This window comes from Alternaria atra (assembly GCF_907166805.1).
Source record: "Alternaria atra isolate CS162 genome assembly, contig: 23, whole genome shotgun sequence".
NCBI lineage: Eukaryota > Fungi > Ascomycota > Dothideomycetes > Pleosporales > Pleosporaceae > Alternaria > Alternaria atra.
Genome location: NW_025091321.1, coordinates 1,822,506 through 1,849,413, shown reverse-complemented (window position 1 = coordinate 1,849,413; position 26,908 = coordinate 1,822,506). Strand labels below are relative to the sequence as shown.

General features: G+C 50.8%; 13 protein-coding genes across 13 annotated transcripts; 6 read left to right on the top strand and 7 right to left on the bottom strand.

Annotated features, from left to right (window-relative positions):
- Window positions 1-93: 93 nt before the first annotated feature.
- On the top strand, window positions 94-416 carry ALTATR162_LOCUS4208 (uncharacterized protein; the record flags this gene model as incomplete). Its single annotated transcript, XM_043311818.1, has 2 exons — window positions 94-266; window positions 323-416. 2 exons carry the CDS (start codon window positions 94-96, stop codon window positions 414-416), a joined length of 267 nt encoding a protein of 88 aa, XP_043167753.1.
- A 290-nt stretch (window positions 417-706) lies between these two features.
- ALTATR162_LOCUS4207 (uncharacterized protein) lies at window positions 707-1,027 on the bottom strand (the record flags this gene model as incomplete). The annotated part of the gene is made up of 1 exon (XM_043311817.1): window positions 707-1,027. One exon carries the CDS (start codon window positions 1,025-1,027, stop codon window positions 707-709), a length of 321 nt encoding a protein of 106 aa, XP_043167752.1.
- A 1,498-nt stretch (window positions 1,028-2,525) lies between these two features.
- ALTATR162_LOCUS4206 (uncharacterized protein) lies at window positions 2,526-3,789 on the top strand (the record flags this gene model as incomplete). Its single annotated transcript, XM_043311816.1, has 3 exons — window positions 2,526-2,802; window positions 2,850-3,586; window positions 3,646-3,789. 3 exons carry the CDS (start codon window positions 2,526-2,528, stop codon window positions 3,787-3,789), a joined length of 1,158 nt encoding a protein of 385 aa, XP_043167751.1.
- Window positions 3,790-4,118: 329 nt separating this feature from the next.
- ALTATR162_LOCUS4205 (uncharacterized protein) lies at window positions 4,119-5,121 on the top strand (the record flags this gene model as incomplete). Its single annotated transcript, XM_043311815.1, has 3 exons — window positions 4,119-4,167; window positions 4,357-4,960; window positions 5,013-5,121. 3 exons carry the CDS (start codon window positions 4,119-4,121, stop codon window positions 5,119-5,121), a joined length of 762 nt encoding a protein of 253 aa, XP_043167750.1.
- Window positions 5,122-5,915: 794 nt separating this feature from the next.
- On the top strand, window positions 5,916-7,587 carry ALTATR162_LOCUS4204 (uncharacterized protein; the record flags this gene model as incomplete). The annotated part of the gene is made up of 3 exons (XM_043311814.1): window positions 5,916-5,972; window positions 6,021-6,576; window positions 6,644-7,587. 3 exons carry the CDS (start codon window positions 5,916-5,918, stop codon window positions 7,585-7,587), a joined length of 1,557 nt encoding a protein of 518 aa, XP_043167749.1.
- A 396-nt stretch (window positions 7,588-7,983) lies between these two features.
- On the top strand, window positions 7,984-8,589 carry ALTATR162_LOCUS4203 (uncharacterized protein; the record flags this gene model as incomplete). The annotated part of the gene is made up of 1 exon (XM_043311813.1): window positions 7,984-8,589. One exon carries the CDS (start codon window positions 7,984-7,986, stop codon window positions 8,587-8,589), a length of 606 nt encoding a protein of 201 aa, XP_043167748.1.
- Window positions 8,590-9,241: 652 nt separating this feature from the next.
- Window positions 9,242-10,035, top strand: ALTATR162_LOCUS4202 (uncharacterized protein; the record flags this gene model as incomplete). The annotated part of the gene is made up of 3 exons (XM_043311812.1): window positions 9,242-9,266; window positions 9,317-9,688; window positions 9,758-10,035. 3 exons carry the CDS (start codon window positions 9,242-9,244, stop codon window positions 10,033-10,035), a joined length of 675 nt encoding a protein of 224 aa, XP_043167747.1.
- A 1,563-nt stretch (window positions 10,036-11,598) lies between these two features.
- ALTATR162_LOCUS4201 (uncharacterized protein) lies at window positions 11,599-12,460 on the bottom strand (the record flags this gene model as incomplete). The annotated part of the gene is made up of 3 exons (XM_043311811.1): window positions 11,599-12,217; window positions 12,272-12,335; window positions 12,385-12,460. 3 exons carry the CDS (start codon window positions 12,458-12,460, stop codon window positions 11,599-11,601), a joined length of 759 nt encoding a protein of 252 aa, XP_043167746.1.
- A 680-nt stretch (window positions 12,461-13,140) lies between these two features.
- Window positions 13,141-13,608, bottom strand: ALTATR162_LOCUS4200 (uncharacterized protein; the record flags this gene model as incomplete). The annotated part of the gene is made up of 1 exon (XM_043311810.1): window positions 13,141-13,608. The coding sequence occupies one exon, from the start codon at window positions 13,606-13,608 to the stop codon at window positions 13,141-13,143; it is 468 nt and encodes a 155-aa protein (XP_043167745.1).
- Window positions 13,609-14,149: 541 nt separating this feature from the next.
- Window positions 14,150-16,549, bottom strand: ALTATR162_LOCUS4199 (uncharacterized protein; the record flags this gene model as incomplete). The annotated part of the gene is made up of 5 exons (XM_043311809.1): window positions 14,150-14,279; window positions 14,334-16,078; window positions 16,126-16,247; window positions 16,298-16,367; window positions 16,427-16,549. The coding sequence occupies 5 exons, from the start codon at window positions 16,547-16,549 to the stop codon at window positions 14,150-14,152; spliced, it is 2,190 nt and encodes a 729-aa protein (XP_043167744.1).
- Window positions 16,550-17,910: 1,361 nt separating this feature from the next.
- ALTATR162_LOCUS4198 (uncharacterized protein) lies at window positions 17,911-18,503 on the bottom strand (the record flags this gene model as incomplete). The annotated part of the gene is made up of 2 exons (XM_043311808.1): window positions 17,911-18,342; window positions 18,402-18,503. 2 exons carry the CDS (start codon window positions 18,501-18,503, stop codon window positions 17,911-17,913), a joined length of 534 nt encoding a protein of 177 aa, XP_043167743.1.
- Window positions 18,504-21,952: 3,449 nt separating this feature from the next.
- Window positions 21,953-22,507, bottom strand: ALTATR162_LOCUS4197 (uncharacterized protein; the record flags this gene model as incomplete). The annotated part of the gene is made up of 3 exons (XM_043311807.1): window positions 21,953-22,202; window positions 22,258-22,402; window positions 22,477-22,507. The coding sequence occupies 3 exons, from the start codon at window positions 22,505-22,507 to the stop codon at window positions 21,953-21,955; spliced, it is 426 nt and encodes a 141-aa protein (XP_043167742.1).
- A 3,109-nt stretch (window positions 22,508-25,616) lies between these two features.
- Window positions 25,617-26,876, bottom strand: ALTATR162_LOCUS4196 (uncharacterized protein; the record flags this gene model as incomplete). The annotated part of the gene is made up of 4 exons (XM_043311806.1): window positions 25,617-25,700; window positions 25,754-26,649; window positions 26,703-26,791; window positions 26,845-26,876. The coding sequence occupies 4 exons, from the start codon at window positions 26,874-26,876 to the stop codon at window positions 25,617-25,619; spliced, it is 1,101 nt and encodes a 366-aa protein (XP_043167741.1).
- Window positions 26,877-26,908: the final 32 nt, after the last annotated feature.

Genomic DNA, 26,908 nt, shown 5'->3' with positions numbered 1-26,908 from the left:
TAGTCGCATTGAAGAAAAATTGATCGAATTCCGAGGAACTGCTTTTCGCGTAATTTCTTCACCATGTATCCTGCTACTCTCACGTTTCTCACGATGCTCACCATCTCCGCATCTGCGGCACCTACCGCATCCGGGCCTCTCATTTGCGGCACCATCTACCTCCAAGGTGGCAAGACACAAGTCATGTATGGCGATGCTTGTTACGGCATCACGGGCAAAGCAGTATCCGCCACGGTGTATGATGCGTGTGGTTGTGATTTTTCACAGTAAGCTTTGTCTCCTACAAGGTATCGAGAAGAGGAACGAGCTAATGCAAGTGCAGATGGGATACATGCGATGCGGGGAAGTTGAAAGAGAGGAGTATCACTGGGGTACCTATTACGAAGGCGAAGGGGTTTTGGTGCAATTTACATTGAGATGGAGTATGCAGTGATGATAAAGTAGTATTCCATCCACCTGCGCTGTTCTGATGGATTCGTTGAGCTTTTATGTACAAAAGACTCATATCCATGGACTTGCTTTCATGATATGCCTCCCCTGTAGCATCGTAGTGATCGGAGCAAGATACTGTGGATACCTTCAGGATACCGTATGATGCAGGAATAGAATTCAGAAATTACCAGCTCTTTCGCGAACCTTGATACCAGTGTGCCACATGCCCACCATGTCAATGATCCTAGCCGCAATCGTTAGACATACCGATTACCTATTGTTTGGTCTCATCATCACTGACGACATTGAACAGTGTCGACCAATGCTTCTTGAGCTGCTCCAGCTTTGCCTGGGCATCATCAGCCTGTCTAGCTTTCTCTTTCTCCAACGCCAATGCGTGTCTCAGCTTTGAGTTTAGTTGCTCTTGCGTCTCTAATGCACCTAGAGCTGTCACTAGCTCTTTGTTGGTATTATGCAGGTCGGCAGTGGTTGATTCTAGGTCTTCGTTGGTGATATACAGGTTGAGCGTGGTCGTTCCTAGCTCATTCCTGTACATTTCCAATCCTTTGTTGGCCTGTTCGAGTTCTTGCACCATCTTCTCGAATATAGTATGTAATTTTGTCTGCGCGTTGTTGGAACTTTGGATGTATCTTTCTTGCGTAGTCACGTCAATTCATCTGCTTGAGAGCGTAGATCCTAGTAAGATGCGTACCGCTACACGCAGGCGGTCCGTTGATTTAGTGGCAGGTCTGCTCTCGGAATCTCCCGCCGAGTTTCTTGGTGTTTCTCTCCCTCCTGCCATGCTGATATCTTGGAACCAAGGTGAGTCTCCTTGAAAGGGCTCAGTGATGCAATATGATCGTGTGAAGAGAGTAACCAAGAAGGTTGAATGGATAAGGGCGGTCTCACTTTATAGATTGAGTTCCTGGTCAAGTAAAGCTAACCGCCACCCTAGGAACGGCAGGTAAAGGTAGCGACAAGATACCGTAGTCCATATGTATGGGACATGCTGAAAAATGCGGGGAAGAAAGTGATAGTAAGGATAGCTGCTATCTAGAAGAAGGCAGGCAAATGTCACTATTAGACACCGTAGTCTATACGTGTGAGATGGATGTCGAAGTGAGCGAAAAAGACGCGGGTGTGCCACTGGTCACTCTTGCTTCTACAGCGCACCCCGTACCCGGACAGATGCCAAACCCTCTTGTCGAATATCGCTCACACTGCGATTTTTGTGCTCAAACAAATACCAAACATGTTAACAACATGATCCTACTATTACTACTTGAGGTACTGTGTGCCGTCAGAGCTACCTAGGTAGTAGAGGGTATGTAAATATGTCAGTCTAAGTGTTATCCATACATATGAAAATAGCCGGAAGAATACTCCTCTTGCTTAACCCAAGTTGCCAATAAGCCTGCGACTCTATTTCCACAGCTCTTGATCTGATGGAGCTTCCACATTCCCACTCCGGCTCGACGAGCTTTCGCTCCAGCTACGCCATTTCAACGTATTACCTTACGAGCTTTTAGGGTTTTCCGATATCTAACTTTCATAATTGCGATGCAAGTGAGCTGAAGAGTAGTGCGACGAGATCGGTGTGGTGACAAACGAAGTTCTACCAAGAGGAGGCCACCCGGCTGTCGAGCCGCACTTGCCTCAATAATGCCTTCCCTCCACCACAAAACCTCGTCAGACTCTAAGCTATCGCAGACTTTATTTGCCTGGGATGCCTTCGTATCGCATGCGCACATGTAGTGCAACGGCGCTGGTCGGGACCTCTCGAAAGACCGTCACGGTGCGAGTCATGGCGATGAAACTGCGGGGGAAGTGCCTGTCAGACGCATCGTGGATATTGTTCTCCGCATCAGCATCGACAGCACCAGGCAGTTCCGAGCAGTGGGGTCTTGCATGCTGCAGCGTGGCTGACTTAAGTAATCGTCGTATATTTCAGGCAATAGCAGGCTAATTCAAATGTGAAAGCAAGTACATATGCTAGGGTCCGGCCTTTACGCGTCGCGTTCCTGTCTCCACGAGCTCTTCACTGTGCATACTTCCTAAATAACCCATCTGGACGTGTGTCTAGTATCTGGATAATGGGCAACCACGCGCTTATCTACGGTGCTTCTGGTATCTCAGGGTGGGCTATTGTCAATGCCATCCTCAACGGATATCCTTCCAAAGATGCTTTCTCAAGGGTCACAGCTATGGTCAATCGGCCACTAACACGTGAGATGGCTCTCTGGCCTGATGATCCTAGACTTCAAATTGTATCTGGTGTTGATCTAGTCAAAGGAACGCAGGAGGAGCTGGAGAAGCAAATCAAAGAGAAGGTCAAGGACGTTGAAACTGTGACGCAAGTGTACTTCTATTGTAAGTCAAAAGCTTTGGGGAAATCTGCCAGATCTAACATGACCAAGCATACAAGCAGATCGATGATCCCGACTCCGAGTGCAAGACCAACGAAGCCATGCTCGAGCGCGCCGTAACTGCGATCGACCATCTTTCCTCCAAACTATCATTCGTACTCCTTCCCACGGGTACCAAAATCTACGGCTGCCAGATGCTGGACAAGTTTCCATTCGCGAATGAGCTACCACTCAAGGAGACACTGCCACCCATTCCCGAGCCATACCTTTCCCAGCTTTTTTACTACAATCAGATCGATTGCCTGAAACGCATCTCGAAAGGAAAGAACTGGAGTTGGTGTGAGGTTCGACCAGACAATATCATTGGATTTGTACCAAACAATAATGCGTACTGTCTTGCACAAACACTTGCATTGTACCTCTCGTTGTATCGATCTATCGAAGGCGAAGGCGCACATTGTCCATTTCCCGGAACTTCGAAGTCGTGGATGAACAAGTACAATGAGTCTCCGCAAGACATGGTCGCGCACTTCTCTATCCATGCGTCTTTGAATCCGGAGAAAACGGCATCACAGAGCTTCAACGTGGGTGGCCAGGAAGACAGCTGGAGCAACAAATGGGTAGTCATCTGTAATTACTTCGGTCTGAAGGGTTCTCCGCCTGGAGCGGACCCACCACAGCCTGGGGCGTACATTGACGCGCATAAGAAGGAGTGGGAAGAGCTGGAGAAGAAGTATAATCTCAAGAAGGGTAGCGTGGATAGCGACATCACGCATCCAGGATTCCAGGTAAGTCAGAAAGACCGCTGAGGGCGTCTTTCTCCGATGCAGCAGTTAACACGTACCAGTACTTCATTATGACTATGTTCGACTTCGACCGCCAGATGAGCATGGAGGCTTCGCACAAGGTTGGGTATACAGAGGAAATTGGAACCAAGGAAACGTGGACGACTGCGTTCGATCGCATGAGGAAAGCGAAAGTTATACCCTGATAGTGCGAAGGCACAAGTCTGTGATCAGTGTTAAGGGGTTTGTACGTAAAAAGGTCCGATGTGTGGACCCTCTCCGAACTCGTTATTGCCGGGCCCGGCGCCATCTCCACTGGCGTAACAGAAACCTGAAGATGCATCCAGCTCCTGCTTATTATGCCCGCCTCGCAGCCAATGTAGCACTGTCTATGAATAGCGTAAAGCCCCAGTATTACTAGAGCTATGACGTTAGTCGCCGGTTTAGAGCAGACCTCCTGACGGCCACGCACCTGCAACGCCTGTGAAGCACTTCAATTGATGCGACAAATGACTATTCTCAGTATATTACAATGATGCCATCCATGGGAGGCCCGCGACACAAGGCGGCCTTGAAGGGTCTAGGTTTGGTGGCAGTGATCTGCTTAGGTGCGTCGCGTTACTGACATCGTGCGCGGGATTAACTCAACCCCAATTATTGCATTGATATATCTCAAGACGGTACTCAGTGACCGGAGTAGAGTTGCAGTGAACATCGCTGTGCAGGCGTGCCACAAGTCAATCATCTCTCGCATGTCGCTAACATCCTTGCAGTGATCCTACTCACCTTCGGCCTTCCTCACAGACGACACGGCGCGAATCTCAACCTGCCACTACGCATACTCCCGCTTGGCGACGCGATAACATGGGGCTGGCAGCCGAGACAAGAGAATGGAACGGACGGATACCGCGCGCGACTGTTGCGCGAGCTTGTACGTGCGCGCTATCATTCAGTTGACTTTGTTGGCACGCAGCGCTCTGGGTTCATGGACAACAATGAAAACGAGGGTCATCCGGGGTCCACAATAAGCCAGCTACAAGGTGCGATGAGAGCTGGGCTACAATTACGGCCAAATTTAGTGCTTCTACACGTTGGCACGAATGATTTAGCTCGTCCCGAGAGCACACAAGAGAGATGGCTAGATGCGCCGAAGCGGTTGGCAAGGCTACTGGACGACGTACTCGATGCATGCCCGGACGCTGTCGTGCTCGTCGCAAAGATCATACAAGCGGAAAAGACGCAAACCATGGAAAACATAAAAATATTTAATGATGCGGTGCCCACAGTTGTGAAGAAGAAGCTTGAACAAGGCTTCAAGCTCGCGGTCGTCGATCATAGCGTCGTAGGACCTAATGAATTGGTTGATGGGCTGCATCCGTGAGTACTGTTTGCGAAGAAGCTGTGAGCCTAATTTTACTGATATGTATAGGTCGTATGCTGGGTACTTTCATATGGGAGATATTTGGCTTGATGCTATCAAGACCGTCAGTGCCCAAGGGCTAATGACACCGCCCGTCGCAGTGCAGCATCAGACATGACTACCGAAGGTCCCGGACATCGATCGTTGACCAGTTGTTCAGATCGTATGATCTATCTTCTAGGCGTACGCTGCTTTCTGACAGTACCCACAGGACGAAGCCTGCACATCATTATTTCATGGACATAGGACATGCAGGCTGAATATTGGCTAAGCAGCCCAGATTGTCAGACTGAGTACAGCAGAAGAAGCGAGCCTGTGTTGCTACAACCACGCTACAGGCGATTCAGAATTGATCATCTCAGAGTAGTGCGCGAGTCGTATGCATTCGGCACATGCTCATTCGCCAGATCCGACCTGGAAGTTCTGTGCGGGGTTAGAATGCGGGCACGCGGGGCGTCTACGCTGCATCACGCTAAAACATACCCAAACTCCAACCTTGGAGATTTGCCCTTCTCCATGGCGAAGTGATTGCTTATCTCAAATCCACAATATAAAATTACGCTCAAAGGTCTTGATACACGCTGTGGAACAGCGAAACCCTGCTTTCAGAGTCTCGCTTCCCAGCCGGCTCTGATTGTCAGACGCTTTTGGCAAGTCTTCTTTGCCGTTCTGCATATGGGGCGTCGGAAATGCTTTGGCGAGCAGCTGCCGCCATGGATAGAACGGATGACTACACATTGTATTGCCGGCAGCGTTGTGGTCACAGGGACTTGTGGACATTAGTATATCTCATCGGTCGTTCGGTTCGTTTTCTTGTTCAGCCTTACTCTATTCGTCTCAGTTTGGCAATTCCTTTCTGTTTCTTCTCAGTTCCTGGATATTGAAAGGGACGATTAAAGAACAGTCCTCGCCATGGGGTTCGTAGATGAAGATCGTGTTCGCCTGGTTACAGTTTGGGTCCCCGTCGCCGTACGTCCTTGTTCAACTTCTTTCTAGACATTCAGCTGACAAGTCTAGTTCATTGCCTACGTAGTTTTAACAGCAGTATACAACCTCACACTTCACCCTCTGGCCAAATACCCCGGGCCGCTGTTGTGGCGCATCTCGCCCATTCCCTCGATAATCTCCCTGCTACGTGGTCGCATTGCCTTTGAATACAAGATCCATCACGACAAGTATGGACCAGTCGTGCGCGTCATGCCGAACGAGCTGTCTTTCAACACAGCAAAGGCATGGGATGACATTTATGGACACCGGGTTGGACTTGCGAACATGGACAAAGACCCTATTCATGTCGGTGCCGTCGAAGCGATACCAGGCGCCACGAATCTAACAATGGCACCGGATATTCACCATGCAAGACAGAGAAGAGCACTTGCTCATGCGTTCAGCAAGCAGGCCTTGCTGGAACAACAATCGATTTTGAAGGAATATGTGAACCTATTTGTGGACAGGCTGAGGGACAAGGCGCATAGAGGCGAACCAGCAAATATGGTTTCATGGTTCAACTTTTGCACCTTCGACATCATTGGTGATCTTAGTTTTGGCGAGCCATTCGGATGTTTACGAGAAGGTACGTTTCGCCCAGACAATTGTCGACGCAGCATCATGTCAAATTCGTACTGACTGACATCCTGCAGGCGAAGGTTCTGCATCCGCAAACTGGGTAGTCCTAATTTACGAAGCAATAAAGTCTGGTGCCATCGAACAAGCAACTCGCCGCTTTGCGAAACCAGGTTCTCTCACCCAGAAGTTCCTCATGTGGTGCATCCCCACGATCGTCCGCGAACGTCGGTTCCGTCATTTGCGCAACTCGACTGAGAAGACCGTGAAGCGACTGAACCAAAAAGACAACGACCATCGCGATTTCATCTGGTATATTTTGAGACAAAGAGAGAAGAAGAACGAGGTCAGTGACGACGAGGTGATTATGAACGCCGCGCTGTTCATCGTGGCGGGCAGTGAGACTACGGCAACGGAGCTGTGTGGTTTGACCAACTATCTCTTGAGGAACCCGGAGACATTCAAGAAGTTGAAAGATGAGTTAAGAGGCGCATGCAAGACTGAAGCGGATATTAATATGGATGTCTTGGGCAACCTACCATACATGAACGCCTGCATTGAGGAAGGTCTCCGCATCTTCCCTCCCGTACCTATTGGTCTTCTTCGCACAGTGCCCAAGGGCGGCTCACTGATCGACGGCCATGCCGTACCCGAGAACACATCCGTCTGCGTCAGTTCCTGGGGCGCGTCGCACTCAGCTTCCAACTTCGCAGAACCAGACTCGTTTATTCCCGAGCGCTTCCTCGATACGCCGGAATCAAAAGCAAAGTTTGCTAGCGACGCCAAAAAAGCGGCACAACCCTTCTCAACCGGACCGAGAGGATGCATTGGTAGGAACTTAACGTATGTCGAGTTGAGGTTGATTCTGGGCGCGTTTCTGTGGAACTTCGATGTTGAGTTCACGGACGGAGCGCCGCTTTGGAACCCGAAGAATGAGTTCGAGGGGCTGAAAGCGTATAATACCTGGGAGAAGAGTCCCTTGATGGTCAAGTTGACGGATATTAGGAAAACGCCTTCTTGATGTCACTCTGGGATCCTGATGGACGCTGATAGACTAGTTTCCCGCCACATGCGGTATAAGAAGCTCATCTCTACTCTGTTGAATTGCATGTTCTCTTCGTTGTGTTCTCAGGTACCTAGGTGGGTAGGCCATGTGCACACGTGACCTCGTGATGACGCGACGTGGGGCTAACGCTGTAGCTCCGAGTCTCCTACGTCAGTGTCCACATTCGCAGCGGCTTGACATCAAGAATCACCATCAATGTACAGAAACCCGGTTTCCTCACTCGTAAAACATATACCGACCTTCACTCAATTCAGCCCTCGTAGCACAGTTGAATTGCGCAATCGGACTGTAGTACACAGCCTCGTTCCACGCACCCTCCATATCCGTGCACCACTCCGCGCAGCCTACAACATGCCGCAAGAACCGAAGATTATCAAGGTCGAAGAGCTTCCTGCCAGTGAAGCGAAGTGGATCGAGTTTCAGAAGATCTCATGGCAAGATCAGACGGGTAAAGATCGCGTCTGGGAAGCCGCGGCACGCAAAACTCGGGGCAAGGCAGGCGTCGACGCCGTAGCCATCACCACAATCATCCGCCACCCCTCGCGCCCGCCCTCCACCATTATCATCCTACAGTATCGCCCACCTGTCAATGCCGTCTGCGTCGAGCTTCCTGCCGGTCTAGTCGACGAGAAGGAGTCTCCTAGCGAGGCTAGCGTACGAGAGCTACATGAAGAGACTGGATACAAGGGGAAGTTGGCCTTCATCAGCCCAACTATAGTCGCAGACCCTGGTCTGAGCACGGCGAACATGCAGCTGGCCATGGTGGAGATCAACTTGAAGGAAGGCGACAAGGAGCCAGAGCAAGTACTGGATGATGGTGAATTCATCGAGAGGGTCGTAGTGCCGATAGACGAGCTGTACGATCGCCTGGTCAAGTACGATCAGGAGGGCAAGACGGTCGATGCACGGCTCTGGCATTGGGCCGCAGGATGGCATGCTGCCAAGACTATGTTGTGAGGAGGCTTGTCTAAGTCTGGAAGCATGTACGCTACAGCCACCATCGAAGCCTCAACTCGTGGTACGATAGTGCCCCACTGTTAGCTGACCGACTCACAAGCACAGTCGGTGGTCTGGTGCTGAATATTCACAGACACATCAATTAGTGGTGTTACTGAGAGGCCGGTGAACTCTTCACAGAATTGACTCGGCTTGCTGAGCACATTAGACAAACACCGAACACTCGAGGCACTCAAAACTCCCATGCCTCAAATATGTTCTCTCTATATTCAGACAACCTGGTAGTCACTATCTCTCGTTTTCTGCTCATTGAATCCCGCAGCAAACGCTTTCGGCTCCTCTGACTGTCCTCGATATTCAGTCGGGCACCTATCGGCTCTCACTTGACACACACGTAACTGACGCAAAGATACTCACATATGTCTACTGATCACAACGTCGGTAAGAGCGCGCTGAAGTAGCGCCGGAAGCGTCTAATCAGTGGCGCATAAAACATGCGTTATCCCCTCTGTTCCTTCTCTCATATATCAGCTTCGACTTCCTTGATCTGCATCTTTTTCCGGAGGTCATCTTTATATATCACTTGATCCTACCCACTTTTCTCAGTTACCAGATCTCCCAGATACAGTCAGACCCATCCGTCAAGAACAAGATGTACTCTTCCAAACTCCTCGCTGGTATGGTTCTCTATGACCTTTTTTATCTTTTCTCTGCTAATCATCGTCAGTTGCGTTCGGCCTCCTCACTGTCCTCACAACCGCCGCCCCAACTTCTCCAAACCCCGCCCTTATGTCCAAGGACTGGAGCCACGTCTTCACCCCAGAGAACTTCCTGGCTTCTACTGTCGAACCAGGCTCATCAATGGCCTCCATTCTTATCCCTGGCATGGCGGATGACCCGAATGTCCCTCAGATTCGAGGTGAACTCCGGAACCGTTGTCCTTTCACTGTCTGGGCTCGTCTCTCGATTGCTGCAACCAGCTCCGGACCTACTCATGAGCCCTGTGACTATGCTGGCGAAACTGAGATGGTCGAAGTCAAGTCAGGCGGGAGGTACAAGGCGCCTTTCCCGGCTGAGCTGAACCAATGTGGTCACGTTAGTATGTATTCTTGCACGCTTTGCACCACTCTCTTGCCATTCTGAATAGCTTCGACTAACGAACACACAGTAAAAGTCGCCTACCACGCAGCGGATCTAAGGGTCTACCAGATCGAATACTCCGCGGACGGCCATGACGGCCGTATGTGGTACAACCTCTCCGCTGAGGACGGCGCGCCTTTCCAGGACGTTGAACGCTATTTGGGTGGCCGCGGTCCTACTTGCCCTTTCGTGCACTGCGCACCTGGTCAATGGGGTAAGGACCCGGTCCATGGATGCGATTGGCCGATCCAGCCCTTGTGCGATACCTTGGGCAGTGTCGTCGCTGTTCTGTGCGGAAGGCGTTAGGGTCGTCGAGATGAGGTCGGTGTTTGGTATGGGATATTATCACGGTTTATGTAATAGGCTATTAGGCAGTAGAATTTGGTAGGAACACTGAAGTTGAATTGAAGTAAGTCTACGTGTTGATATACCGGAATGATCGGATGTCAGCAGGGTTATGGTGAAACTCTGTTCACATAGGACCGAGTACTTATCGGACCGAGCAAGCTGTACGTAGACTGCGACAGATATACACCCTTAGCTGAGAACATATTGGCTATCTGGATGACATGAGATAAATGGGGTTTATAGTTTTACATATCAAGAAGTCCTAATAAACACTGGTTGGTACATATTAGGCATGAGATATGTAAATATAGTGCAAAACAACTCGAATTGTCACCTATCATCAACGATTGCAAACATTGCCTTGGTTCCATTTCTACTTTTGAAATATATCGCTGCAGGTATCGTTTGTATCATATTGGTATAACCATCTTCGTCAGATTAATATGTTCGAGGCAAAGCGCTACTCGAAGATTGAATAGATGGATTTATCAAGTTCGTTCGGTATCGGCACAGATTAAGAATGCTAAAGTTCTCGGAGTTCTCGAGTACACAAACGTCGTGTACAATCGTTGGACTCTGGCACGGTACCTCCTGCAGTTCTGTCCTTCTAGTCACGTTCTCCGATCATTCAAAGAACACACGCATTGAGTCTTGCGTCCTCCCTTGCTATCGCGTACTATCCACCGCCGTGGTTCCCGGCAACTTCTACCTACACCGATGTTCGTGCTTCCGCCAGCCGCCCGCTCATCCGAATGATCGCATTTACTAACTTACTATTCCAGTCGCCTGTTTGACTAGGAAATCTCTCATAACCGCTCGTCGTCACATCTCAACAGCTTCCAATAGGTCAACATCCTACATCATCATGGACACTCTTCTCCTTCCTCTCTCTTACCTCCGCCGTTCTGAAGGATACTTGTGGACATTCTCGTGAGTTCTCAGTTGATCTATTTGGGGAGTGGCTGTACTGACATGCATTTTTTAGTCAAGATCACTCGTCATCCGGATGATTGGCAGACTTGCTACCAGTATGTGTTCAACTGGTCGAAGGAGAATGACAAGATCTGGTACTCCTTTTTTCCCCTCCCACGTCAACGACAGCCCCTTCATCGACGTCGCTCGTCAGATTGGCAATCCCTTCGGCTTCGACTGTCAGTACTTCCGTCGCCAGCCTAGTCAAGACGGCGTTCAGTGCGACTATCCTTTCATTGGTAGCTGCACCACCGTCGGAAATATCGTTGGTTATCTCTACTGATCAGGATGTACGATATGGAAGACTGGGTGGTTCAATAGAGACTGGTAAAAAGGAACAAAACTACACTGGTATATGTAGACGGTCAGCTTCATGAACACGGAATTGAGACGATGCGTGGGAGTTTGACTAGATGGGATTTGAGCTCTTGAGAATGATAGTCTACTCGTCTGAATCAGTAGCATATTGACCTCAATGGAAACACTTCATTTCTAACCCTCTCACCTTACTGCCCACACCATCCCAACTATCTAACATGCTCACATCTCCTAGTTGTTCGCCGTTTTATCGTTGTAGTAATGTACAGTCTGATCAGCACACCCACTCGGTGTCTGATACAAATAATTGCCCAAATTGATGTACAATTTCTGCCCAGTACACACATACCACGCACTCTTATTCGGGCGATTGACACCAGCGACACTCCACTGAAGATCGTCTCCGCCCCACGCAAACGTGCCGTACGTGTTCTTGCTCGCCGAGAAGCTAACAGCAAGAGACATGCCGTTGATTGAGCGCTCCTCGGATACCACAGCGTAGAGAAGCTTGACGGGCGCGCCAGGAGCGGAGACTAGTTGGACTAGCTGGCCGTCGACAACCTGAAACTGACCAGCTGTCGTGTAGTCGCCTAGGAGGGCTGGACCAGTCGAGTAAAGGGGCTTGGTTTGGAAGTATTTGTGGAAGTTGGGTGCTGCGACTGCGCGGATCCAATAGTAGCCGCTTTGAAGTGTCGTGCCCGGTCCGGTGCCTGCCGGGACGCTGCTGGCAGTGGGCGCACCAGGAGAGACTGTTGTGAATGTTGTAGGGGTTGGTTCTGGCACAGGTTCGGGTTGTGGTACGGATGAAGGTGCTGGGGCTGCACCAGGTTGGCATTGAGAATAGTAGTCACTTGAGGATCGTCAGAAATAGATCTTATGACATCAAAGCAGCCTGGCTTCTTACTTGATCTTGACACAGCCTGCACCAGAACCACATGCTGTCTCACCCGACCAGCTCATACCACCGCCTAGTCTCTCATTAGAAATTGCATCTATACGACTTCGCGACAAGCGTACATTGTTGCCAATCTCCCACAGCCGCATAAGTAGTACTAGCTAGTAAAGCTAACAGAGTCGTAGTCGAGTAGTGCATGGTGGAATCCAAGGTATCAGCTTTGCTTCGAATGAAGAGAGAGGGTTGACAACAGTTGTCTCATAGAACGACCAGCTCTGAGCATACAATACCGATACCATATATCTTCTATGTGTATTCTAGAACGTCACCATGTGACCACATATAGTGCTTGACCCAAATATAAGTCGGACCGTGGTCACCGTGTAAAGTGGTTAAAGTGCCCTATGCCTGCAAGCGAGCACCAGAACCCGGGAGCGCGGCTGAACAGCAATATGCTTGTGCGACGCCAAATTGCTTAATCAATATACCGAGGCTCGAGGGGCTACTGTCCAATCCTTGTGATGGCAGCGGGTGCAGAAATTGGCGACCGAGCCTGAAAACCCGGACACCGCTCGTATCGCGTGCAACGAAGGCTTGCTAAAAGCTCTCCTGGAAGGTTGACGTATGGACTTGTTCTATCTTCCTGAATGTTTGGGCATGAAGCGTTGCTAGTATGACACCCTAAATCGTTTCCCGGCCTTGCGATTTGTGCTCTCAATTTCATGGGAGGTTTGCGCCTGTAGCTCGTCGTATCACGCGCAATGCGTAGGCGTCGTTTAATCGTTGCGCAAGCGTTGGAAGGCTAGGTGTACACCGCGAGTGGTCCTCTTGACCTTCACTTTCGACCGAGAAGCATCTTTTCTTTCCTCTCCCTCTCCTCATTTCACCTCAGCAACCCCACTGATAGGCTCCGGTCGTGCAGAAAACACAACCTTGTACCTCACCACCTCGACAATCTCCAGCTCTTCCTCCTGAGCACCATCTTCTTGTTCAACACCACCCATGTCTACATTCTCAACGTCTGTCTTCTCCCTCTTGCGGATAACGCCGTACGGCTTAAGCAGCTTCTTGCACTCGCCCGTCATGCGCTGACCTTTGCCAATGTACATGTATAAGCGCTTCATCCACTTTGTGTCGCTCGGGTCGTTGATGTCGGGGTTGTAGTGTGGGAAGACAAGTTTGCCGACTTGTGTGGAGGGTACAGACGAGTCAGTAGGCGTCGGAAAATGAATCGTGCCTTGTATCTCTACGAGTGCTAGGCCGGAGGGTGTGTGGAGGAGCTGTGGGAGAGGATTCTCAGCGCGAGAGGGTATTGCGGAAGGTAGGTGGACCGGCACCGACGGCATTTTGAAAGATTCAATGGACAAGTGTTATGGGGTCTGAGGGTTCTAACGGCGTAGCCAATTGTGTGGTGGTGGTGTTGAGAAAGCCCATCCCCGCGTCGAAAGGTACGCGACGCGCCGAGTTTTGGTGGGGTCGAGCGCGCAATGGGTCTTCACAGATCACGGGATGGTATAGGATCTATGAGACCAAATAATGCGCCTCTGATCTACCCTTGAGAATTGGTGTTGCAGAACTATGACGCCTCGAAGAACAGAACAGGGATTTGAGGGTTGTTGTCGTATTTCATTTGATCATAGGCATAGGTTAAACTGTCATATCGAGTCCACCCCCCAGTACTGTACCGAAAGCTCCTGCAGTACCACGTCCTCCAGACTTTCCCTTTGCTGTGCTCATATATCCACCGCTTTCCCTCAGACTTGCAAGCAAAACCCATGAGCGCAGCTCAGGCAGATTTCCTACTACGCCTCTAACTCGAACTAGGAAGCAGACCCAACATCAATGCAATGTACATCGTATAGTCGTAACAAAGTAAGTGGAAGTCGTTTACATCATGCCAAGATCCTCCATGGCTTTGGCGTAGCTATCCCAGTCGGTGAGAGCACCGAGAGCACGGCGCTGATGTGCGCTGAGAAGCGTAAGACCATAAACGTAACTTGCGTTGACCCATCCGAAGCTGTGCAATGTTAGTCGTGAATAGACAAAAGTGCAACGTGAGAACAGAACATACCCTTCGCGAGGAACACCCTTGAAGTCGCTGCCTTGGTTACCGTACTCGGCCTCGACCCTGTGAGGATCAATCTTCCTCGTGACATCGTACTTTTCAACGACAACGCCGTTGAAGTCAACAAATGCCTTGGTAACCATGAAAAGCCAACGGTAAGCCAGGCGCTGGGCCTCTGCATCGTAACCGTATCGCTGCATACCGACCCAGGTGAGGATTTGTTGCGGCGCCCAACCAAACGGATAATCCCATTGACGGTTGGGGCGGTCAAGGCCGACTTTGCCGCGCGACTTCTCTGTACCCGAAACAATTCCACCGAATGCCTCCAGCTTAGGGAGGGCCTTCTCCACAAGAATGCTAGCCTGTCGAGGAGTTGCAAGACCGGACCACATGGGCCAGAAAGTGGTAGCACTCTCGTAGCCGGTGCGTTGCTGCTTGACTGTGTTGTAGTCGAAGTACATGCCGGCTTCTTCGTCCCAGAGATACTTGTCCACCTGAACGCGGCGTTTTCTAGCGCGGCGCTCCCACGTGGCAGAGTTCTCAATGTGGCCAGGCTTCATGTCACCAGTACAGAATGCTGCTGGAATCTCGAGCTTGTCGCCGAAGTGATTGCGGATACAACGGCCGATGTCGACTTCGTACTTGTAAAGTAGCGCATTGATGTCGACAACTGCGAGATCTGCCGCGACCCTCTCCAGACGGTACGAGGTGTCGTGGCCGGATTCGCGCACAGCGCGGTCATGTAGGAAATAATCGTCAAGCTCAGGCTCCTCGACGCGTCCGTTGTTGTATGCATCGACGAACTCCTTAAATGTCATGCCATGCTTCTCTGCATACGGCATCAAAACGTGGTGGAAGTGGCTGGCCTCCGTCTCAGGTGGTACACCTTTTCCGCCAGGTCGGTACCTGGTGAGCCCGGTAACGGGGTCTAGGCGAGGCGCGCTCATCCAGACCGAGTGGTATTCCTTGATGGCAGCGAGAATAGCTTCACGTAAGAAGTCGAGCGCGCCAGGTTCGTGCTTGATGCGTTCGTAGCATCGCAAAGCCATGTCGGTGAGGAAAGGTGGCTGGGATCGGCAGAGATAGTAAGTGCGGTTTGCGTTGAGGATCTTGTTGTAGTGCTTGATGCAGAAGCAGAAGTGGATGACCATGGACTTGACCAGGTCGACGCGATCGTTGACAAGAAGACCGAGCGACTCCATGTAGCTGTCCCATCCGTAGAGTTCGTTGAAGCGGCCACCAGGGACGACGAATGGCAGACCCCTCAAATCCTTCTTCTTCGTCTCTGGATCTATCCATTCCTCCATAGCGATAGCGAGTAGACCGGGTGCCTTGTTTAGATCGCGCACGTAATCGTCGTTGTCGCAGTCCTTGTCCAGCCAGATAACATCGAGACGCATGTCGGGATGCTCGCGAGCAATGCGGGTGTAGTACTCGTGCTGCTCAGGTGCGCCCTGAGGGATGTATATACGTGGACGTGGGTCATCCGTCCAGTCCTTGGGGTCGACACCGACTTTGGCAATATTGGAGCCATCGATGCGGCGTGTAAGGCCGTCCCAGAAGGAGAATTGAATGAGGCGACTCAGGCGGTTTACGGGATTCTCGTTCAAACGTGATTCGTCAAGCACGATGGTCTTGCGGCCGTAGTCTTTGGCAAGTGTGAGCTCCTGGAGCAGGTTGGAGAGCATGTAGGTGCCGCGGACGTCGTGCTTCTTGAAGGCATTGGAGCCAAGAGTACCGAGAGACAAGGTCTGTGTCTTGTCAGCCGTCTTCTCTACATAGGTGCAGCAGGTAGTACCTTGGGCCCCTTGTCGTCTATTGTGATCTGGTAATTCTGGTCCGAATCTTCGCGAGCGAGAAGCTGCTGGAGCGTCTCCTCGACATTGATTTTAAAGCGGCGAGGCTGCAGGGAGATTTCATCTGATGCTGTCAGCACGTGTCGCGTCGCGGGTGCCGTGGAAGGTACGCACCGTGACTGATGCGCCGCCCGGCAATGGCGCCCTCGGCAATTGGGGCGTTGCGCGTAGAATTGTCTACGTTCTGCACCCCCCAATTAGTGCTGTCATAACAGTAGAAGAGGGAAGGAGTGCGTTACTCACGTGTGAGTAGGTCCTGGCTCTCGTGTGCTTTTTCGAGTGACTCTCGCCATAGTAGATGTGCGGCGCAGCGTACGGGTCGAGAACAGTCGAGGTTCGGCGGGGTTGGGAAGATTGCGAGCTCATGCTACGGGGGAGGTCGGGTCAAGACACCAGTCGATGGGTGCTGGGTTGAGTGTAGTGGGTGGTGAAGATAGTGTATGGCCTAGGTACTTCTCCGGAGTTAGCTGGGACTGTGGTCGAGGGTTAGGGTGGGGGTGGGGCGGTACCTTTGTATGAGAATGCTTCAGACTATAGGGACGGAAGAGCAACTATCACACGACGATATGCTGCAAGTGCTAGTACGGGTGGCGTATGCGGTGTAGAACTGGAGAGAACAGAGGGATTTACAATGGGCGGAGGTAGCAGTTTTGAGGGATCCAAGCCCGGCAGGTCCGCCGATGGCTATAGAATGCATAACAGCAGGCGTCAACGGTGGGTCTGCTATCACGATAGGCAATGACAGACCAGGCGGTGAAGCAGCCGCATTGTACCAGAACAAAGCGGCATGACTACTATCAATGCTTCATCCAGGTGGCATGATGCTCAGCGAACACGTCCAGAAGATCCCGTGCACCTTTGCACTTCTCAACCCTGGGCGTACCTGCTTCATCATCATCATCACCACCTACACCATCGCGACTTCCACGCGGGCGCCGAGCTTTGCCGTTCCATCTCAGTGCCCCACCAGTACGTCATTGCCGCATCCTTTTCCTCCATCAAAGGAGTCGTCTTTTCGTCTTCGCGGCCGGCAATCCATCTTGTTGAGGCTCAAGGCCTTTTCTCGTGCCGACTTTTTGTTTTTCTCCTGACTAACCTCGGACGCACCTTTGCCCAAGGATTGCGCATACTATGACTGGCTCGGTTGCTTGGTCAGGCGGTGCTTGTCCGCCAGCCTGCAGGACATCCCCCGTGGGATGCATGAGTCCGCAGTATATCCGCAACACCATCGTGGCCTCGGAACAAGACATGCTCTTACTCATAGCCCTAGACGTGAGCTGAGGTTATCGCCTAAGATTTCCTCATGAGGTCGCGCGGTCTAGATGCGTGTCGACCTCTAACGCATTTGCTGATGGGGTCCTCTCGACATCTCATCAATGTGCGACGGCTATCTACTCATGTTTCATCTCCGGCTCTCCAAACCTGGCCGCCTGCACTTCGGTCTTCGGGTACTGTAAAGTAGCACTGCACAAGTTGCAAGGGAGATGTATCTTGTGTTTGTCAAAAAGGCTCAATGAGTTCGTCTTTTCTTGGTATATATATATATATTAAACAATACAAAGTCGTGCTTGTCCGTTAAGTTTTGAATAGTTCCGCCATTGGCATCGTGACAAAAGAGATGGTTCCGCAGTTTTGAATGGTATCCGTAATCCCCAACGCCTTCGCTAATAAGCATACACAAGATAAATGGAAAGACCGACAGGGCAGCCAGGTGACATCTTTTTTTTTTAAACTTCGAGCTTCTTCGCCGCCTGCTTTCGACTCCGCCTCATGCTTCTCCAGCTCCACTTTCCTCCCTTGCTTTCTGGTACTGGTACGCCCAAGGTAGACGAGTCTGGTCGTGGAATGTCGACGTTGCTACTCCAGCTGCTTGAAGCGGTCTCGAGTGATGTAGCGTTGGAAGCCGTTCTTGACATGTCGACGCTGTATGCGCTCTCGTATGACCTGAGTTTGGATTTCGGTCTTGATGGGAGTGGTTCTTGTAGTGCGAGGAAGCCGGAAGCGAAGCACCCGCCGTAGGCCTTCAACACCTCCAACGATGCTGCTCTTCTCAAGGCGATTGTCTCTCTTTGGCTTTCCACGTTTCCATCGTCTGACTCAGCGAATTCACCGTCGTACCGGTAGTAATGTTGGTCTTCCATTTCACAAACGCTGTCAATCTGTTCCATTGTTAGCAGTGAACTGGTAGAGGCATCCATCGTTGGAAGTTAAAACATACCTTCTTGTGGGTAGCAGTGTGTGTTCGTAGGTTTTCCTCAGTGAGTTGGACTTGGTTGAAGCAGGTGTCCCAGTTGGGTGTACGTCCAAGGTTTTGATACATGTTGGCAGGTGGTTGGTAGAATGTTCCGATAGATGGTGTTGGTTGTATTGTTGGTCAAGGGTCTTGATGCAAGGCTGGTAGTTGCTGTTGTGCTGGACTTTGAGTTTGACTGCACCAAAAGGCTAGGGCGATCAAGTGTTATATACCGAGCATGACTTGTAAGGAATCAGGATGGCATCCACCCCAGCATGCGCCATAGCGCCGCGCTCGCCGATTGACCCCAGGGATCGCTCCCAAAAACGCGGTACATGGCTGCGGCTCTACCGTTTCCGTAACTTTCACGCTCTGACCAGATCAGCGTTCGTTGCTTTTAGTTGCCGTCTGCGCAGGGGCCCCATGGCAGATCCTAGTATGCTGAGCCTAGGGGCTGGCTGTTCAAGCTTGCACAAACTCCACAATCGCGAGAAGCGTGGCGCCTCTAGACGATGAGCCTATCACAAGCAGTAGACATGGCATAATTCAAGCCTCAACCCCTCTTGCTGCAGTCTGGTCGCACACGCCGATCAGCCACGCATTGGGACTTACACCATACGCCGCAGCCGCACCTTCTGGTCAGTCTGCTGTCAATCACCTTTGCACCCAAGCATGCAGCCCTCCACGCCAGCATGATGGTCCAGAGCGACAGCTCACCTGACGTAGATAGCGCAATACCTCAATCTGGTGTAAGTAAGCGAGAGATTCTGTAACGAAAAGCACAGTGGGCATCTGGCCTTCTCGCACGTTCAACATTTCGAAACAACAACAGCTCATGGCCAAATCTCACCGCCTGCCCTGTCATCGTGGTACAACGCGTCCGGGAGACGTGTATCCCTCGACCTCACGGACTCGGAGCTAACTGCATGTTTCGAGGCGCCACGGGCGGTGAGAGTAGCACTTGACAGCTGTTGCAAAAAGCACCAAACTGCCTAGCGCCGCGCGCCCCATGCGCCGAACGATGGATTCGCTACCATGTCGAGATCATGATCCTGTGATGCTGTAGCCTGTTCCTGAGAAGATGCATCGAAATCCTGGTGCGATGCCTGATCGGGATGCGACGCAGGAACAAACTTCTGGGCAGCCCTGGCAGCGGGGCTGTCCACCAATCCACAGTCGCATGCTGCCTGACGATCCTCACCAAGCGTAATCCTGAATCATGGCCATCTTCCCATCATCATCGCTATCTCACGACTTCGGTCGTTCTTCAAAGTATGTCGAAGCTCTACTCAAAGCAATAGAATGTGGGGATTCTGTTCAGTATTCACCGTGGATTGTGCCGTCTTCTTACCTCAAGCCATGTTTTCGGAGTCAGCGACTGCCTCAGCTAGCCTGAGATGCGCCCCCTCCCCCTGCCCAGGTATACTAGCGTGCAGGCCCTCCCCCAGTGGCTGGTGCCCACCATGTCCCACCTGAGAGGCCGAACAGTTGCTGTAGATACACGGCACCTGTCGCTCCGGATCGCGGCCGAACGAATAAGCCCTCTGCCCTGGGCGCTGGATCCAGGTACGCAATCTGATCTCTGATCTCCCGCGAACCAGGCCCCCATTTGGCCATGTACCTCGTCTTCGGGTCTAATGCAACCTTGTGCGAGAGACAGTCGGACAGCAACGTTTTAGGAGACATCAACACCAACGTTCGTCTCACTCATCTCGTGATATGGTAGAACGGTATTGAGCACCTTCCCTCTCCTGAATAGACCTACTATGCATCACGTACTGCGACAGCGGCCCAACGTCATCATCACACGGGTCTGCCCATCTCGCACTCGCATCGTGACGATTACTCTATACCCTGGTGCTAAGCATCTTGGAGTTGCCTTCTGGGGAATATTGTGCGAACCTACAGATCCAATATATGCAGCCTCGCCGAACTGTCAGGCATCATTTCCAAATCACCCAACCCCAGTCCCGTTTTCTGTCCAATGACGCTTCTATTCTGTTAATCCCGGTCAATAACCAGCAGGCCGGCGACCTACTCTCTCGTATAACAGTTATACCCATGATGGAAATCTTCATAATTCTCCATGTTCACGATTGATGTTCCCCATCTTGACTGACTCGACCCCTAGTCCGGATCACCCAGTTCCGCGGCGCAATCTTGGGACTTCTGGATCGCCGAGGACACATGAGGAGCGGATTACTGTGGGATTCAGGATTCCACCCCCAGTCCAATACAGATATATCGTGATGAGAATAACTGCCCTGTCCTTTCTAACCCGCCCGGCTGGTCGCCGGCCAGATCCACCGGTAGCGCAAATCTATGTGTGACGTCGTACTCGTCTGTAAAGAGAAGGAGAGTGGAGCCCTTTAGGGGGCAGCGTGGAAATTTGTGCGAGTTTATATATGTTTCGGCTTTTCTCCTGCTGGATGCTTTCTGCCCGATGATGAGGGTCGGTGGATCGACGGATTGAAGCCTGGGTCACACGAGCGAAAAAGTACAATGCAGATTGTGGCGCATGCTACTACTACTACTACTACTACTACTACCACCACCATTCGCTACCCGGCGAGTATTCGGTTCAAGATTGTTTTTCTCCCACTTTCCTTCAGCAGTCTGGATTCCGCCGCCACGCTTTCATCGGACCTTTTTTTCTTCTCTCTCTCTCTCGAGTAATTGCATTTGACCGCAAAAGGGGAGTTGGGTCTAGATGCTATGCATTCGATCTCAACATCCTCATGTTCTCGGTCAAAATCGGTGCCTTGTGCGTTGTTTGAAATCGCGAGATGAGCTGATAAGAAAGCAAGGTAAGGTGAATCTGGAGCTGGTCTTTACATTCGCACATATCAAATCATTCGTTAACATGGGTATAGATCTAGATTACTCAATTTACCCAGGTTATCCCAAGAACTAAACTCCATACGCCGGTCCTTGCTTCATTACCAACACATTACCCTACGTCTCTCGTTTCGCTTCTATCGTGAGAAGTTAGTAGGTGTTGCAGGTACATGAACGATTTGCTTGTTACTTGCCTGCCCCCGGTCATTGTCATCACTTGGTCTGGTTGTTCAGCCAGCACGGCTGTAAACTTCAGCAACATCCTCTAGCCACCTATCCAGGTGCTGTCTGACGTGTAGATGTGGGTGCGGCACGTGCATATGCATGTGTAAATGTGGGTGTGGGATATGAAAATGATGTTGCATCTTGTCCGTTTCTGCTTCTAAGAGTGGTAGAGTGTTGTGTAAGGTGATGGGTTTGTATTGATTTGCTGTTGGTACTGTGGAGACAAGAAGAGATGTCATGTATGAAAAGGTGGATTTATGTCTCTAGTCTTGGAGATATGGAAGATGTGTTTATTAGAGTGGCTGATATCCCCATGGAGACATGTGCGAGCCATCTGTGAAGTGGCGTTACTATGGTGTTGAGTGGAGTGACTCTCATGATCATGATCATGGAGTAGGCAAGGATGTCATTTAGCCGGGAGACGATGGTCACGCCACGTCGACCAACACCGTAAGACTGCAACACCATTCGACTCACTTCCGTGAAAATCCACGAAGAGCGCGTCTGACGACTGACTTGATCTTCCTACTCTCCTTCCTCTCCTCCCTCTGCTGTTCTTCTTCTGCGAGCTCCATTTTGTGCATTTGCCGAAGGCGTTCTGCTGTCATGGTAAGGACTGGTTGGAATGCGACAGCGGTAGTAGGCGCGCGCTCATCTGGGTCCATGCTACCCTCTTGGGACATAGCTTCGGAGTCCCGTTGACTATCATTGCGCATCTTCCTGCTGATTGGGCACCTTAGTTGCCGATTCCTTAGTACAACAAACAGGAGAAACTTACGCAACATTATGATCCCATCTTTTCCCCTCACCAGTATAGTTCATCGTATGCGCTCCCGCTATTCTTCTCCTTGTCTCGAGCTCCAAGTCGGGGTACCTGCCATTAATCCTGGGCTCGTTCCACACCATCACTCGCTTCCCCTTGTCTATCATGCCATGTCTATCCAATCTCGGGTACTCGGCAAGCGCTCTGGTAACCTTTCTAGACCGGGTCCCATACTCAGACTCTGGCCACGTAACCCCCGAGTCATGGTGCGTGTACGTGGAAGACGAGGAAGAATAGTAGGTGGTGGGAGCAGAGTTTGTGCTGTAAGCGAAGGAAGATGAACCGGGGATGCATGGCACAACTCGGCATTCTGGACTGCATGTTCGGAGTGGCCGCAGGGTGGTTTGAGCGGAAGGGATGGGGATGGGAATGGAGACGAGGAGAGGAGGTGCTGAGGGTAAGTGATCGTCGGTCGAGGTATGTGACCACTGTTGGTAACGGTTATTGAAACTGAACTCTATGGTGAGGCCCTGAGTATAGCAACTGTGGCTAGGGTCTAGGACGAATATGCGTCGCCGTCTGTTTCACAAGTATACTTGCTATCGCCGCTTCGGAGAAAGGTTGACTTCGCCTTGCTTTCACATTCGCTCGATCTCAGCCTTAGCATGTTCAGGGTTCAAGATCGGAATAAAAAACGTTGAAAACCCTGAGGCTGGACTTCCTGTTGTTTCGTCTGCTGAAACATTCACTGCGAACGACTCACCTCGCACTGTCCTCTTACTTCCCCATTGCAAGCCATAGCTTGAAGTTCTTTTCTTTTCCGCACATCCATGGTAAGACGTTTATTTCAGGGTATAATGTTGTTCCGGGCTCGGAGGAGGCTCTTGCGGTGTTCATCTTTTTTCCGTCCAGAACGCATGGTACTGTGCGCTCTGGCGAGCAAATAGCAACGGCCATGTTTGGAATTTTGGCGTTTTGACATCTAGGTGGACTGTGACTCGCTTGAGGCACATGTATACACGTAGCGGTTCCTCTCTACCACTAGGCTTTCTTCAGCTCAGGGTCCATGCTGACTTATCCTCACGTTGTTGTTCAGACAAGCAAAGATGACCTGCATATCGGTATCCAAGTATGAAGCTGGCGATACAGGGAGAAGTGCGTGATTTGTGGAGATCGTGAAGTCTATGTTTTGAAGCATTTGTCATGAGAGCGAGGTCGAAGCGGAGATGGAACGACTGTACCGCGTAAGTGAGCGCACAGATGTGAGTGTAAAGTCTACATGAACAGTTCATGCCCAGTTGAAGTTTGGTAGGCACGGAGATAGACTTGGTGTTCTGAACACGCGTAACTTTGCAACGCTGACATCTTCTTGCACACCGCGTACACGATAGCAGGTACCATCCCCTGAGCCTAAATCTTAGCCGGCCGTTTGAGATTCGTTTTGCAAAGCAGTAATTCTAGATCGCTTCGTACTTTGACTCGGCAGTACCACACCATCTTTCCTTCCACTTCACTTCTTTTCTTCGGAGAAAATGTATCCGCCAAATGACGAGGAATGACGAGGAATGCTCGTCATATTAAACTCGCTTATGAGATTCCGAGGAGTGTTTCTAAACGCGAAATTAGAGCTGTTGTACATCCAAGTTGGTAGTCGGCAAGATACATACAGCTCAGGTAACCAAAGACGGACTCCAGGAACGCTAGTACAATCTCCAGCACTTTGGTCTTGCCCGAAAGCGGTGTACACCCAACGCAACAGCCTGAATGAGGATGAGCACAGTGCATACACCGTCGTGACAGTGATTACATCTTAGCGCCCTGAAGCACATGCACACGTGCCCTTCCTTTCCTTTTCCACAACTAGGGTCCACACCAAATCTAGCAGACCCTCGAACACCTGCACCAATTACCCCAACACGAGCTGGCGTGCCCCCAAACATGCTAGCGTTCGAACGAATACGTCGATCAGATAGCCTTGCGCAGACCTTCTACATGTTTTCTTCTTATGTATCCACAGGGTCCCATGCCATTTTACTTTTTGGCGGATCACCACATCTCACCGTAATTTGTCCTCCCTGCAGCAAACTGACCCTACACCTCCCTTACGACAGGTGCATCTAAACTTTGACCATGACTTCGTTTAGACCTTGCGACCAGCCTCATTCGGCATTTGGACATTCGGATCGGGAAGAGGATGGCTGCGAAGGGCTAGTACATTTATACTAAGATTATACTTGGTTTCAACCTCCTAGAGTAGTCCCGGACTGTGGTTAATGCATTGGCATCATTGTTGGCGGCACTGGTTTCTTCCTGGGTGGTGTCCTTGGGCTGCGAAGAAGGCGCTATACAGATTAGTGGAGGCATGCGTGACTCGTCGCCGCGACTTGCATCTTCGTCCTCTTCGTCCTCTTCGTCCTACGCGTCATTGTCCTGTTCACGGTCATTGTCCTGTTCACGGTCATTTGCGGTCTCTTGGCAGTATTCATGATTTGTGTCCCTAGCGAGATCAGTCCCGTGAGTGGCTGAAGAGTCTATCCCTGTGCCTCTCAACTGATCAATCTATTGCTGAAAGTCTTGGGTTATCTGCTCTAGACTATGGATGTGATTTTGCATAAATCTTATCGATGACTAGTATTGTAGGATCTTTGTTACGTAGGTGCTATCGAGCTTGACTTGTATCTTCTCGCTGCTGTCGCCATGCAATATGGCCTCAACACGTCTATTGTGCTCTTCATGCCTGTTCCACAAGGTGTCGTAAGCTGTTTCCAGTTCTCGGGTAGTCCAATTTGAGTCGCGTTTGCTGGGTGGTGTTGGCATGTCGTGTAAAGACAAATATTGTGAAACGTGATGATTGAACTACACGCAATAAGCGGACCTTTTGAACAGCAATCGATTGGGAACAAGTCTGCCTCAACAATGATGATCTAGTAAAGATTCTGAACGTGAAAGATTATCAATATGTTACACAAGGGAATATTGATATGACCCGTCGTTTAGCATATCAGATATAGATGCAACTACTTTAAGTAGAACAATTCTACGGTTTCTGTGATGGACTAGGGAGATGGACTTAGAACAGTAACAATCATAGCATAAAAGCCCATACCCTGTCCTGTTTCTATGGATATCGTTATGGGGTGATGAATCGCTGCATGCTAGCTGGACGTAGTGATGACAGCAAAAGGCGGGACTTGAGAACACGAAGGTATAGATCAGGCATGCTGACATCTCATACGGAACCGAGACAGGGACGAAGAAAGTATGCGCAAAGATGTGCAATCTAACAAAGTTGGATATACGAACCGTACCCTAACGCCACCCAAGACATTCCATAGTTGGACCCAAACATGCTATTACTACAATGATGTGCACACTCAGAAGACGCTGATGTAGTTACCAATGCGCTCCTTTTGGTTCTGTGCGATGCACTCGGCTATCCATGTGATGTTACGGATTTCCTATAGCTGGTGTTAGTTGCCATTTTCTCTTCATAGTGAGGATTAGCACATACCTGCTCACGCAGCTTTACCCATGCGTAGACGATGGCGTGAGTGAATTGGTGGGTGAATGCGAGCTTCGAGATCTCCATCTCCTTCTGGTAGAAGAGGTCCTCTAAACTCCTTGTCTCGCCACCAACACCTCCGGCCATGTTGCCTACACCGCCACCGCCGCCACCACTGAGACCGGTCTGGTCGAAGAACATCTTGTAGTCGGCGACGCTCTCCACGGCAATGCGCACACCCTCCACATCATCTGCCCTCGATAGCATCAGAGTTCCCTCTGGATATAGCTTGCCGAAAGCTGGGTACAACTTCTTCCTGTCTGCTTTGGAAAGTTCGGTACCGAAAGAGTTCAGGGAGATGTTGATGCTCCTGCGGTCGGCCTCGAACTCCAAGACTTCAGACATGACGTCTGAGGTGGGTGTACCGGCGATGTCGGAGCAAGAGTTGATCCATTGGTGGAAGTCCTCTAGGTAGTTCTTGTATAGGGTGTTGCGGATGATCTCAATGTTCAGTTCGTCGAGATCCTGGTGGCTGAGCGAGCCCTTGAAGTAGGGCGCGAGGGGTGTCTCGATCAGAACCGAGTTGTACAGCTCCTCGATGTTGGTCGCCACGCACAGTACCGGCATAGTCTCGAACCAGCCGAGCGGGTGACACCTCTCGAGCAGTTCTCGCGTATCCCTCTCATGCAGCGTACCCGTAATCAGCAGCGCGACGTTGTCGATCATGTATCCGTACGTGAGGTATTCCATGAACTTGGAGAGCGAGCCGGTAGCGTTGGCCTGGAGATAGCGGAACTCGGCCACGAGCTTGTCAGTGGTCTTTGCGGCGAGGGCAGACGTCGATGGGTTCGGGGGCAATGAGTTGAGGAAGTCGCCGTACGCGGGCGAAAGCTGGAGCTTGACATCTGTACCGTCGTTAGAGTGGCTCCCAAGGCAGTGGCGACCAGATGTGATATACCGTCGATGGTTTCGCACTGCGTCAGGTTGCTGTAGTTCTGGCTGGTGAGCAGTGCATTGCGGTAACCGCGCACGATGCCCTCGATGTAGCTGTGGGAAATTGTTAGATACAGACAAATCCGAAGTAACGGCGTGTGGCATACCCGTATTTGACGTTGTAGTAAAGGCCCTCCATGATGCTGATGCTGGCTGCTGTCGACTGTCGCA